This window comes from Octopus sinensis, linkage group LG5 (assembly GCF_006345805.1).
Source record: "Octopus sinensis linkage group LG5, ASM634580v1, whole genome shotgun sequence".
In the NCBI taxonomy this organism is placed as follows: Eukaryota; Metazoa; Mollusca; class Cephalopoda; order Octopoda; family Octopodidae; genus Octopus; species Octopus sinensis.
The window spans coordinates 103,051,964-103,064,909 of NC_043001.1; the positions used below are offsets into that span (position 1 = coordinate 103,051,964).

A 12,946-nucleotide genomic window follows, 5' to 3' on the forward strand; every position below is an offset into this window, starting at 1 on the left:
AACTTTTGAAAACAAGACATTTGTACTACAGAGCCAGAGGTGGTTTTAGCTGGGTTGGTATTGAAAGGGTTAATTCAAAACAATGTGAATAAACAGGCATTACGTTTGAGAGAGGAATCTGAATGCTGAACAGTTAAACAACCACATGATCTTTAGTGTTAGGAAGTTGTCCTCTTTTCACTGCTAAGATGGATTCCTTTAGCTGCATGGAGATGATTTTTACTTCTAAAGGTGTGGACTGTAAATAATGTTGGTTTATAACAGCAGTATTTGGATTAGTCTATCAGATGTAATACTTATTTATTCACATTGTTTTGAATTAATCGTGCATTATCTCTTAGTATCAAAATGTTGATGCTGTGATAGTTTATCTTTAGAATGACTTTGCTGAGCATGTGTGAGAGGCCTAATCTGACTGGATTGAACATAAACAAGTTTAAATACTAAAGGATTAAAACAACAGTTATTTTTATTTCTTCAAGATTTTCAGAATTGGATTTTAGGTTCTTGTCAATGGCTTGGCTGTCTTGTGATGCCAACAAACAGCTTTATTGATGAGCAACCAATAAAACTGTATTGGTTGGTCAGTAAACCAGCAGTGTCTATTCTAACATACAAACTCATCTTAATTAATACTTAAAACTGTAATTTTGAAAGAATGGTTTAGTTTTATAATTTCTCAAATGTCATTAACACTGAACCATCCAACCACCCACCGTTAACCATCATAAACTACCTCTTGTTTATAGTTCAATTATTCCTTCTTCTTTCACCTCTACATACTTCAGTCAACGCTCTTTCCCAAAACTTATTCTATGTCTCACTCCCTACTTTTAAATATTTCACATACCCATGACATCCCTGTCTTTTTACCATTTCCTTATAACTGAATTGCACTTTTCCAACACATCCCAATGGCTAATAACACACAACTGAAGCCAAACATAATCTGTGTTAATCTCACTTTTCCACCTTATCGTTATAATCCATTGTCAGAGTAACAAATGGTGATGATTTCTTGGACGCTTACATGTGGCATCGTCAATGAAATGTATTTTGTATCTTACTGGCTTTACCTTTGTGTGTTCCACTTCAAATTTTTCTCTTTGTACCAATGAAGAAAATCATTATTATTCATAGTAAAGTCATGTTTAACCATTTGACGTTCAGATTATTTTGTCAAATGTAACATTCTTTTCTTCCACGTTGTTTTTAATAAATCATGCATTATTTTGTAGCCTTGAAATTTTGATAATGTGATTGTGTTTTTAGAATGTCATTGAAGAGTTGGTGTGATAGGCTGGATCTGGCTGGCTTCAAAATGTAAAACGGGTAGCATATTTGAGCCTGACTGGTTTAAATACTAAATGGTTAACACATTCCAGTGTAACTGCAACATGGTAAGAGCCATTTTACTACAGGAATAGTGAGCAGAGAAAATTCTCCACTGGATTTGTGTAAATACATTGAACTAAGAAACCAACTCAGTCTCAACTGAGCAGGTTTAAGTGACTGATGAAGTGCAAAGATGCAGAAATCCATGTGTCCTACAATCAAATCTGTATTATAGCCCAAAATACAAGTCTAGGTGGAGAATTTTCTCCTAGAAATATTTTTGCAGACAAATCTCTTTACCATGTCCAATTACACTCCAACTTGTTGCACACGACATATTGTATTCCACGCTGCTTGGTATGACATTATTGATTTAATATTTATCATTTCTATAATAACTTGATTTGCTCTTTATCTTATCAACTCTGGAAAAATAAAGGCACAATTGCTCTCTATGGAATTTGAAATACAACTTTATTACAGGATTTTTGTAAAAAATAGCTTAAATTTCATGTAAATTAGAGATTCGGTTTAGTGAACAAAATAATAGAAAAACTGAGTGAAATTGCTTCTACAGCAATGCTTTTGCAATCATGTCTGATGATCTCTGGCTAAACATGCCATTTGGTCTGGGGAGTACAATCCGTTACTCCGTACCCCCCATCTTCTGGTTCTTAACTCCCCCACCCCTACTTTTTTCTTTTTTTTCCATTTCCTTGGTGAAGTGGTTATGTTTTTTCTTTTCTTGATAATTTGCTTTTTTACACTGTTAATGTTTTTTTCTTTCTTTTCTTCCTGTAAAAATATTTTATTAATAAAAACAAAGTCTAATCCCCCCCCCCCAAAAAAAGACAAAAAATGACTGGAATACGTCGACAGTACCATTCTCTTAGATGTATCTCAAGAAAGAAAAATTCAGTTCAACTTTTCTTATTGTGGACACCAAATAATCTTTGTCCCAAAATGTGATTGCTTTGCCATGTCTGTGGACAGGTTCTTGTGCCGTAAAGGGAAGTGAAACAGGACTTCAGTCTATCTTTAACCCTTTAGCCATATTCAGCCAAAATACTCTACCAAATCTGGCCCCTCACACTTTCCATACAATGTCATTCAAAAAATAAACTGCCACATCATCAGAATCTTGAAGCTACAATATTAATTAATTATTAATTTTAAAAAATGCAAATGAGTAAGCAGAACATTTGACAGAATAATCCAAATATTAAAGGGTTAATGGGGGCCACAGACTTATTTTATTTTACTTTCCTTCTTTTTTTTTTTTTGTTTTGTAAATTGCAAACCATCTCTAGTTTCTTTGGTTTCAAATATTCCTTTTGCTGTTTAAGGAATGATATATTTTGATGAGAAACATCTTATTTTCTGTTTTTGTAACAAGTGAACCACAATAATAATTATTTTGTTGTTGTTGTTGTTATTATTATTATTATTATTATTATTATTATTATTATATTATTATTATTATTATTAGCCAAGTAAAAAAGAAAGCTAATTGTGAAAATATACAGGTTATGTCTAATCTAATGCAAAAGCAACCAGTTTTCAAGTGAAGTCTACAGCCAGAGATATTTGTGAACTTTATTGATGAAATGCTTCTGAAAGTAAAGCAAAAAAAAAAAAATAAGTTAAAAAAATTATCTAACAGTAAAAATGATACATAAAAAAATATTTGAAAAAGCAACCATTTAACATAAATAAAAAAAAAAAAATTTTGTGCATGAAATATTTATTGGAAATGATTGCATTGAATTTGGAAACAAATTATATATTTCCTCTTTGGATCCCTTTTCAATATCATGAAAATCTTCCTGTTCTGTTGACACAAACCCAATTTGTAAACAAAATATTCTGTGATTGAATTATGCAAGATATTGAAAACTCAGCTTACATATTCATGTGGCTCTTGTCAAATGTTTTTTTTTCTAAATTTTAATCAGCAACATGTGACTATCTTTTTAATTTTCTATTAAATATACTTGTCTTGTCTGATGTGACTAAAAGCTTTTCCCCTTCTTGCTTATGCAATAATTGGATGTACATTTGCAATTTTATAAACAAAATTTTATAAATAATTTTGATGTGTTCGTTTCCTTCTTAAATTGACTGGCATCTGTGCTATCGGGTTTCAAAGAGCACCATACGAGTGTGATCGTTGACAGAGTGGCTAACCAGCTTCCGTGCCAGTGGCACATAAAAGGGCACCATTCAAGCGTGATCGTTACCAAAGTCGCCTTACTGGCACTTGTGCCGGTGGCATGTGTTAAAAGATTCGAGCGAGGTCATTGCCAGTACCGCCTGACTGGCCCCCATGCCAGTGGCACATGAAAAGCACCCACTACACTCTCGGAGTGGTTGGCGTTAGTAAGAGCATCCAGCTGTAGAAACTCTGCCAGATCAAGATTGGAGCCTGGTGCAGCCATCTGGTTTGCCAGCCCTCAGTCATTCATCCAACCAATGCCGGCATGGAAAGCAAATGTTAAACGATGATGATGATGTTAACCAGACTTTTTGTTTTTGTTTCTAGTCTCACAGGATTACAAGAGTGTTTAAAGGAGCCAAAAGATCGATTTGTCGTTACCGGGGTGGGGGTGGATGAACCTCAAATGTTTCTTCATCTTCTTCTTCTTGATGAGACTCTTTGAGGTTGTTTTCTATGGTTGGATACTCTTCCTGTCACCAACCCTTATTATTATAATTTTTGTTTCTTATGTGAAGTATTTTAATTCCACCGGTCTTTACGTATTGAAACCTATAAGCTATGAGAAGTGTTGTTTATGGGAAATGGGTGTTAAGACTCATGGAAACAAACCTTCACATATGCATATCATCGTTATTATTTAACATCTGTTCACGCTTTGATTAGATCTAATAAATTCAAGGACTGCATCACGTTCCACTCGTCTACCTTGGCAAGGTTTCTGCAGCTGGAGGACACCCTTCCTAACGCCAGACACTTTACAGAGTGTGGATCGGGTGCTTTTCCATTCCACTTGCTGCACTGTTGACGTCTCCATGCAGCTTGTATGACTATGAACCCTAGGGGAGTCGGGGGACTCAGCTCCATGTTAGGTAACAAACAGGCTTCTGTACAGTTTCCGTGGTTGGTCTGTGGTTATAGCTAAAAGATACTTGCTCAAAGTTTTTTTTTTCATATCTACTCTAGGCACAAGGATTGAAATTTTTGGGGAGGGATGCACTCGATTAGATCGACCTAGTATGCAACTGGTACTTAATTTATCGACCCAAAAGGATGAAAGGTTGCTTACCAACCACATGGTCCCGGGTTCAGTCCCACTGCGTGGCACCTTGGGCAAGTGTCTTCTACTATAGCCTTGGACCGACCAAAGCCTTGTGATTGGATTTGGTAGACGGAAACTGAAAGAAGCCTGTTGTATATATGTATATATATATATGTGTGTGTGTTTGTCCCCCCAACATCACTTGACAACCGATGCTGGTGTGTTTACGTTCCCATAACTTAGCGGTTTGGCAAAAGAGACCGATAGAATAAGTACTAGGCATCCAAAGAATAAGTCCTGGGGTTGATTTGCTCGACTAAAGGTGGTGCTCCAGCATGGCCACAGTCAAATGACTGAAACAAGTAAAAGAGTAAGAGTAAGTATTTTGCCTGGCGTGCTAACATTTCTGCCAGTTTGCCTCCTTGTTCAAATTGTCACATGAATGGATTGAACCCAGTGCTACACAGTTGCAACCCAGCCATGCCTCTGCCGTTCACAGTTTGATTTACCAAAGGATGCCCTCTAATGGCATGTTTACTTCCCAACTGGTTCTTAGCTCCAAAGGATCTGTTTCATGATTAATGTGTGGTAACATCATCATCATCATCTTTTAACGTCCGTTTTCCATGCCGGCATGGGTTGGATGGTTTAACTGAAAACTGATAAGCCAGGGGGCTGCGCCAGGTTCCAATCTGATTCAACAAAGTTGCTACAGCTGGATGCTCTTCCTAACATCAACCACTCTGAGAGTGTAGTGGGTGCTATTTATATGCCACTGGCACAGGTGCCATCTATGTGACACTGGCATCAGCCACAACTACAGACTTGACTGGTCAACACAAGCATGGTATATTGCCAAGGGTCTTGACCCTCCTGAAGCCCAACGCTCGAATGGTGCTTTTTTTTGTGGCACTGGCATGGGTGCCAGTCAGACAGCATTTCAGTCTTACTGTAGACTCACCTGTCAGTTACATCTAACCATGTAAAATCCGTACCTTTTAGAATGATTGGCAAATTGAATGCCTGGTAGAATAACACAGCATAATTATTGGGTGATAAATAAAGGCCAAGTAAGATAAAAAAAACAAAAAAACTCAGTTCACAATATAGAGGATATTGTTTTCAAGCAAGGTAATATTTCCCCATGACATTGCTTGTATAACAGAGATACTCATTTGACAATTATCATTCAATGTCAAGACAAGGAGACACAAACATATATCTCACACACACATGATGGGCTTCTTTCAGTTTCCATCCATGAAATCCACTCAAGGTTTTGATCAGCATGGGACTGTAGTAGAAGACACTTGCTCATCTCATGCCCAGAACACAAAAGCTGCACAACTATTAGATTATGCAATGAAACCAAAATATTTTTAAATTTTTATTTTCTTCTCTAGGCACAAGGCCTGAAATGTTGGGGGAGGGGGCCAGTAAATTAAATTGACTCCAGTATGCAACTGGTACTTAATTTATCAACCCTGAAAGGATGAAAGGCAAAGTTGACCTTGGTGGAATTTGAACTCAGAATGTAAAGACAGATGAAATACTGCTTGGCATGCTAACGATTCTGCCAGCTTGCTGCCCTAATGAAGCCAAAATATTTATTTCTTTATTGCCCATAAGGGGACTTAACATAGAGGGGACAAAGAAAGGGATCAAGTTGATTACATTGACCCCAGTGTGTAACTGGTACTTATTTAATCAACCCCGAAAGGATGAAAGGCAAAGACAACCTTGGCGGAATTTGAACTCAGAATGTAATGGCAGGCGAAATACCGGTAAGCATTTCGCCCGGCGTGCTAACGATTCTGCCAGACCACCATCCTAAATGAAACCAAAATATTGAAAGCTTACCTGTCATGTGAGACTGTGAGCCCTCACAGTCCTTCTTATTACAGGTACCAACCTCTTCACACAAATAGACATCTACATCACCCCAAGATACAGGCATTCAGCAACAGGACCTCTGTAATGCTATGATGGACCGTGAAGTCTGGCGTAGCATGGTAAATTCCATTGTCTCGACCACGGTCGAACAATGATGATGATGATCAGGAGGGCCTCAGACAGGCATAAAAAAAAGCATATTTTAAAAATAGCCTCATCATCATTTAATGTCTGTTGTCCATGCTGGCATGGGTTGGATGGTTTGACAGGGCTGGCACGCTGGAAGGTGGTACTAGACTCCAGTCTGATTTGATAGTTTTCTACGGCTGGATGCCCTTCCGAACGCCAACCACTCCGAGAGTGTAGTGGGTGCTTTTACATGCCATTTGTGTGACACTGGGGTGTGTTGATGTGCCACTAGCATGGGATTCCAATCTGCGTGACACCATTCATAGACAGCAGCACCAATCATTGCAACAGAACAGCAACCGTAACGTTCACAGTGAGCCCAGCTTTGTTCCTGCCAGACATTACAGAGTGGTCAGAATACAAAAGACCCAAACTGCAACACATGCAATTAAGCCCTGTAAGAATGGGCAGTAAATCTTCAACTGGACGGAGGTAAAAGATATCTACAACTGTGGATCACAGCTTGTCTGCCTGTGTGCCATAGATTTAGTTGAACAGGGCTGAAATAGGTGCTTGGCATCAGTGCACAAGGCTACCAAAGCAGTCAAGTTTTCAGGGGTTCTATCAAAGGCACAGGGCCACCAAATTTTGTGTAGGAGGAGAATCAATTTAATCAACCCCAAGAAGAGTGAAAGGCAAAATTAGCCTTTCTTTTTCTTTTACCAGTTTCAGTCATGAGACTGTGGCCATGCTGGAGCACCACCTTCAAGAAGTTTTAGTGAAATGAATCAACCCAAGTACTTGTTTTTTTTAAGCTTGCCACTATTGGTCTTGTTTTGCTGAACTGCTAAGTTACAGGGACGTAAACACACCGACACCGGTTGTCAAGCAGTGATGGTGGTGGAGACAGATGCAGACAGAGGTGCACACACGCATATACAGAAAGTTGAAGTTCCCTGCTAACCAACTCCATGTCAAACCGTCCAACCCATGCCAGCATTAAATGATGAAGATATACATACACACACTGACAATGAGCTTCTTACAGTTTGTGCCTGCCAAATCCACTCAGAAGGCTTTGGTCAGCTCGAGGCTATAGTAGAAGACACTTGCTCAAGGTGCCCTGCAGTGGAACTGAACCCAGAACCATGTGGTTGGGAAGCAAACTTCTTACCACAGCCATGCCTGGCCTCTGTAGGATTTGAAACTAAAATGTAAATTATGCCAGATAATGGCGTTAGGAAGGGCATCCAGCTGTAGAAACACTGCCAGATCAGAATGGAGCCTGGTGCAGCCCCCTGGCTTCCCAGACCCCGGTCGAACCATCCAACCCATGCTAGCATGGAAAACGGACATTAAACGATGATGTTGAATAGCTCTTCTGCTAATCCACTACCTTTATTCACACAATAATCACAAAATCAAAGGATTCAAATTAAAAAAAAAACAATTAAATTTTGTTAATTTTGTTTCTATGTTTTTTTTATTTAATTCAAAACTTATTTTTTTTTACACAGTTTTTCCTCAGTTATTGAAACTCAACTAAACAGTCTACTGGTCTCTATTTTTTAATAGGATATAATGGAGCTAAGAAAAACATGTCACAAAAAGTGATGCACCAAAATGAATAATTAAATAATTATTCATTTGGTTGGAACAAGTATTTTTTCTTTACTAATGCAACTTGGATGTGGAATTCATTCCACCAATGAAAAATTGCTAAGCAAAGCAGAAAGTAACAAGGGGACAAGGTTATGCCATATACACCGGGGTGCAAAAGTGGGTATACACTTATGAAAAAAAAAAAAAAACCCGTACTATATTCATTTATTTTCATAAAAAAAAAAAAAAAGCCTGAGTTTTTCAGTGTCGTTAATCATAACTTTAATAATACTTTTATTGTTAACTTTTAATTTTTTTTAATAAAAATAAATGAATATTGTGTGTGTGTGTTTTTAAACTGTATACCTACTTTTGCACCATGCAGTATACAAAGGCAAATAAATGCTCACATCCTGTCATTCCTCAATACAGAGAAGAATTAAAGTAAAACGATTCTGCATTTGCTTTGGAATATGTTTACAATGAAGTTTATCCGAATACAGACAGGTTATTATTAATGAAAATTGTCTTCTTTGGAAACAAAAGTTAATGAGACATTTGTTACTCACAATATGCATTTCAAATTTAGGCACAGGGCCAGCAATTTCAGGGGCAGTCGATTATATCAACCCCAGTACTCAACCGGTACTTCTTTTATCAACCCTGAAAGTCAAACATGGCAGAATTTGAAGAAATGTTGCTAAACTTTTTCTCCTGATGCAATAATGATTCTGCCAGCTCACCATTTTACTTGCTACTCACAAATATTAAGAGTTTTTATAAGCCATCTTATAAACATCTCATTGTAGTTATGTTTATGAAAACTGATCCATTCAGAAGTTCCAGGTTTACCAAAAGTAAAATTTGACAAAAATGAAAAAAAAAAAAAAAAAGAGAGCAACAACTTGTTTACCATTTTGGTTTCATAATAGGATTGGATTATAGAACTATAAAGGGATACAAATATATGTATGTGTGTAAACTATCAGTTTACCAGTTTTAAGTGAGGGCTGCCAAAGATAATCAGATTGACACAATTTCTGATAATTTGTGTGTTTTTCCTTTGTACAACATAGTTTAAAAAAAGTTACCCACTTTTGCATGTTTGCATGAGTGGAACAGTTTATTGTCAGAGCAATTTCTTTAGTAGTTAGATGCACTTTTTACTACAAACCATTTCTCTTTGATGTAGGAGTGGTCGAACCTGTTTTGTATCCATTCAGACAGAGTTAATTACCCCATTTAGGAGCACAAAACAATAACAGTAGTAACATCTGAACTACATGGGCATGTGGTCATTAATCCACCATGTTAACCTCACAACCATTTTACCTCAAGTTAGCAAATTAATAGAAAATTATGACAAAAAAAAAAAAAAAAAAAAAAAAAAGAGAGCAACAACTTGTTTACCATTTTGGTTTCATAATAGGATTGGATTATAGAACTATAAAGGGATACAAATATATGTATGTGTGTAAACTATCAGTTTACCAGTTTTAAGTGAGGGCTGCCAAAGATAATCAGATTGACACAATTTCTGATAATTTGTGTGTTTTTTCCTTTGTACAACATAGTTTAAAAAAAGTTACCCACTTTTGCATGTTTGCATGAGTGGAACAGTTTATTGTCAGAGCAATTTCTTTAGTAGTTAGATGCACTTTTTACTACAAACCATTTCTCTTTGATGTAGGAGTGGTCGAACCTGTTTTGTATCCATTCAGACAGAGTTAATTACCCCATTTAGGAGCACAAAACAATAACAGTAGTAACATCTGAACTACATGAGCATGTGGTCATTAATCCACCATGTTAACCTCACAACCATTTTACCTCAAGTTAGCAAATTAATAGAAAATTATGACAAAAAAAAAAAAATGTTAGAAGTATAGCACTTGAGAGATGTATATAAATAACTATGAAATGATATATTAAAATTTAGAACTATATAATCAGTGAAGGAAATGCTTCGGAGCCACAGCTAGCCTTTATGAGTCCTAGTATGTTTTTTCAGTGTATCTTGTCTGGAAAATTCTTTCCCACACTGATCACATTTGTATGGCTTTTCCCCAGTATGAGTTCTCATATGTACTTTAAGATTGAAGCTATTTGTGAACATTTTAGGACAAGCTTCACAATGGAACGGTTTATCGCCTGTATGAATGCGAATATGACGACGGAGCAGGCTTCGGTTGGTGAAGTTTTTAGGACAGTGGAGACATTTAAATAGACTCTCACCTGTATGACTTTTCAGGTGCAGCCCGAGAATATCCTGACGAGAAAATGTACGACTACAATAAACACAAGTGAACGGACGTTCCCCAGTGTGTGTTCTAATGTGACCCTGGAGGGTAGTCTTGTGTGAGAAGCATTTGCAACAATGGGGGCAGCTATAAGGACGTTCCCCACTGTGTACACGGCGATGGACACGAAGTCGGGAACTGCTGATGAATGCAAGTTCACAGGTAGGGCACTGATAAGGTTTCTCTCCCGTATGGCGCCGTAGATGGACATTAAGGTGAGAACTGACGGCAAATGTTCGGTCGCAGTAAGCGCATTCGTAAGGTCTTTCACCAGTGTGGGTGCGTGTATGCTCTTGCAGAGTGTCCGGTCTAGCAAATGTGCGTGGACAGTGGTTACAATGATAAGGACGTTCTCCGGTGTGTGTACGGGTATGTATCTTGAGGTTTGAGTTGGTGGTGAAAGTTTTAGCACAGAAGGTGCATTGGTAGGGCCTCTCTCCGCTATGTGATCGTATATGGATCTTCAACCTGAAGCCATATGCAAATGTCTTCAAGCAATGAATGCACTGATAAGGCTGTTCTGATTTATGAGAACGAAGATGAGTCGTTAAATCAGACTTACACGAGAACACACGATTACACTGATCACATCTGGGCAAATTACTTGTTACACTGTCCTCGCAATCTTTGTTGGATTCCATTTGGTTAGCCAGCTGATCGCTATAATCTTCATTGCTATTCGAAGCACCCTTATTATTGATGGCTTTTTCTTGGTAGCTTTGATCTTTGTTAAATTTACTAGTGTTGCCAGCATAATTAGGAATTGATCCAGCATTAGTATCCAAATTCTGAGCAAGATCAACATCAAGATTAAAATCAAGACCATGAGTTGGACTTGGATCAATATCTTGGTTGCCTGAAAGATCGGAAAGCGATTGATTTTGTGACGATAGATTCGACGGTTTTGCAATGTGTGATTTCAAATGTATTCTTAGACTGGTTGTGCTGGGGAAAACCTCCCCACAATAAAGACACACGCTTCTGTTGTTGTTGTTGTTGCTGTTGTTGGTAGCCATATTTCTGTCCATGTCATGATTCATGTCTCTGTACAAGTTTCGAGGGAGCAGATTAGAGTTGGTGTAGTCTGTGAGATGCTGAGATCTTTGGTTGTCTCCATACAGAGATAATGGATAGTTTATGTTGCTACCGTCAGGCAGAGTCTGGTTCATATTATAATTATTCGCCATGGTGTTTGTCACTCGAATTTTATTCCTCAGTTTCTTAAGAAAGGTTAAATTTCCAAAGCACTGTTGAATGTGTGAAGTTCTCAGGTGAGAAATGGAAGTAGAAAGAATTCTTTGAACCAACAGGAAATTCTTATTTTACTAAAGAAAACAAAACAAAAAAAAAGTCATTTAGTCCAGAGCTTCATCATAATATTGTGCAACTACATATAACAATAATAATAAAAAAAAGGATCAACATTAATAATAAACATTCTGAAGAACTCTCAATATATTTTCTCTGAATCTGCATTAAATATCCCAAAATTGCCTCAGATAGTTTGAATGTATTTTTAAAAAATCGGAACTAAAAGCTGGTAATGGAAGCTGAAATGTGAACTTTTGCTATTAGAAAACCAATTCTTACTGTATTTAACCCTTTTGTTACTATATTTCCTACCAAAATACACCCCTTATGTGTTTCAATTAATTTCTAACATAATCATAAATTTAGTCTGGTTTCATTAAACAACTATAACTTTTTTATTTATCAATATATTAACGTGAATTTTGGAAGATAATTTAATGAAATGTTCTCAACCAATTCTATACTATAATTTTTGTCACAAAGTGACTAATTGCAGGTAGATACAGGTAAATTCAACAAAATATAAAATTATTAAAATTTTGTTCAAACATCGCTATAGAAAATGGGTTATTAGCTAATATTCAATTGGGTATACAACAAAATTTTACGATAGAATTTGTTATTCTGGGTAACTTTCTGATACCCATAATAATATTTATGGCAAAATAGTCTTAATTTCATTTAAGGTTATGGGAAACCACAAAGTATCCTTTCTTTCGTTTTGTTTACATTTAGCGTAACGGTTCGTTTCCGCCGTAATGATTTCAAATAGGCTCATTCGAAAAAGTAAAAAGAAATAGTCTAAGGCTTTACTCTTCTGGGAAAGTCTGTGGCTTGGTCCAGTTTCTTCAGAAAAATCACAGAAAGAAACAGTTTTTAAATTTTCACTTCATTCAGGTGCCAATTCATTTTCTTTATCGCTGTCGGAGCTCTCGGATTCACTGTTTTCACTTTTGGAAAATGAAACATCAGATTCATTATCAAATACCACATGCTTTTTTTTTTTTCAGTCATAGAGTTAGATTTATGAAGGTCTTCAGTAGAAAATCCTTCGAATTCTGACTCGCTGCTTGATATAATGAAATTCGTATCCATTTTTTGTCAGAATTACAAATTTTG

At 36.8% G+C, this 12,946-nt stretch overlaps 1 protein-coding gene and 1 long non-coding RNA gene across 3 annotated transcripts in view; one reads left to right on the forward strand and one right to left on the reverse strand.

The window, feature by feature from the left end:
• Positions 1-12,946, forward strand: part of LOC118763395 — a 26,329-nt gene continuing 13,383 nt past the window's right edge. Inside the window, exon 1 of the long non-coding RNA XR_004999146.1 lies at positions 1-1,582. This is a non-coding gene — a long non-coding RNA (uncharacterized LOC118763395). The remainder of the gene's footprint in view (positions 1,583-12,946) is intronic.
• LOC115211840 (zinc finger protein OZF-like) overlaps positions 8,567-12,946 on the reverse strand; it is an 8,940-nt gene continuing 4,560 nt past the window's right edge. For both annotated transcript variants that reach the window (XM_029780557.2, XM_036502981.1), the window contains one exon: positions 8,567-11,841. In XM_029780557.2, the coding sequence (XP_029636417.1) occupies positions 10,195-11,703 (1,509 nt within the window). In that variant the 5' untranslated portion in view covers positions 11,704-11,841 and the 3' untranslated portion in view covers positions 8,567-10,194. The remainder of the gene's footprint in view (positions 11,842-12,946) is intronic.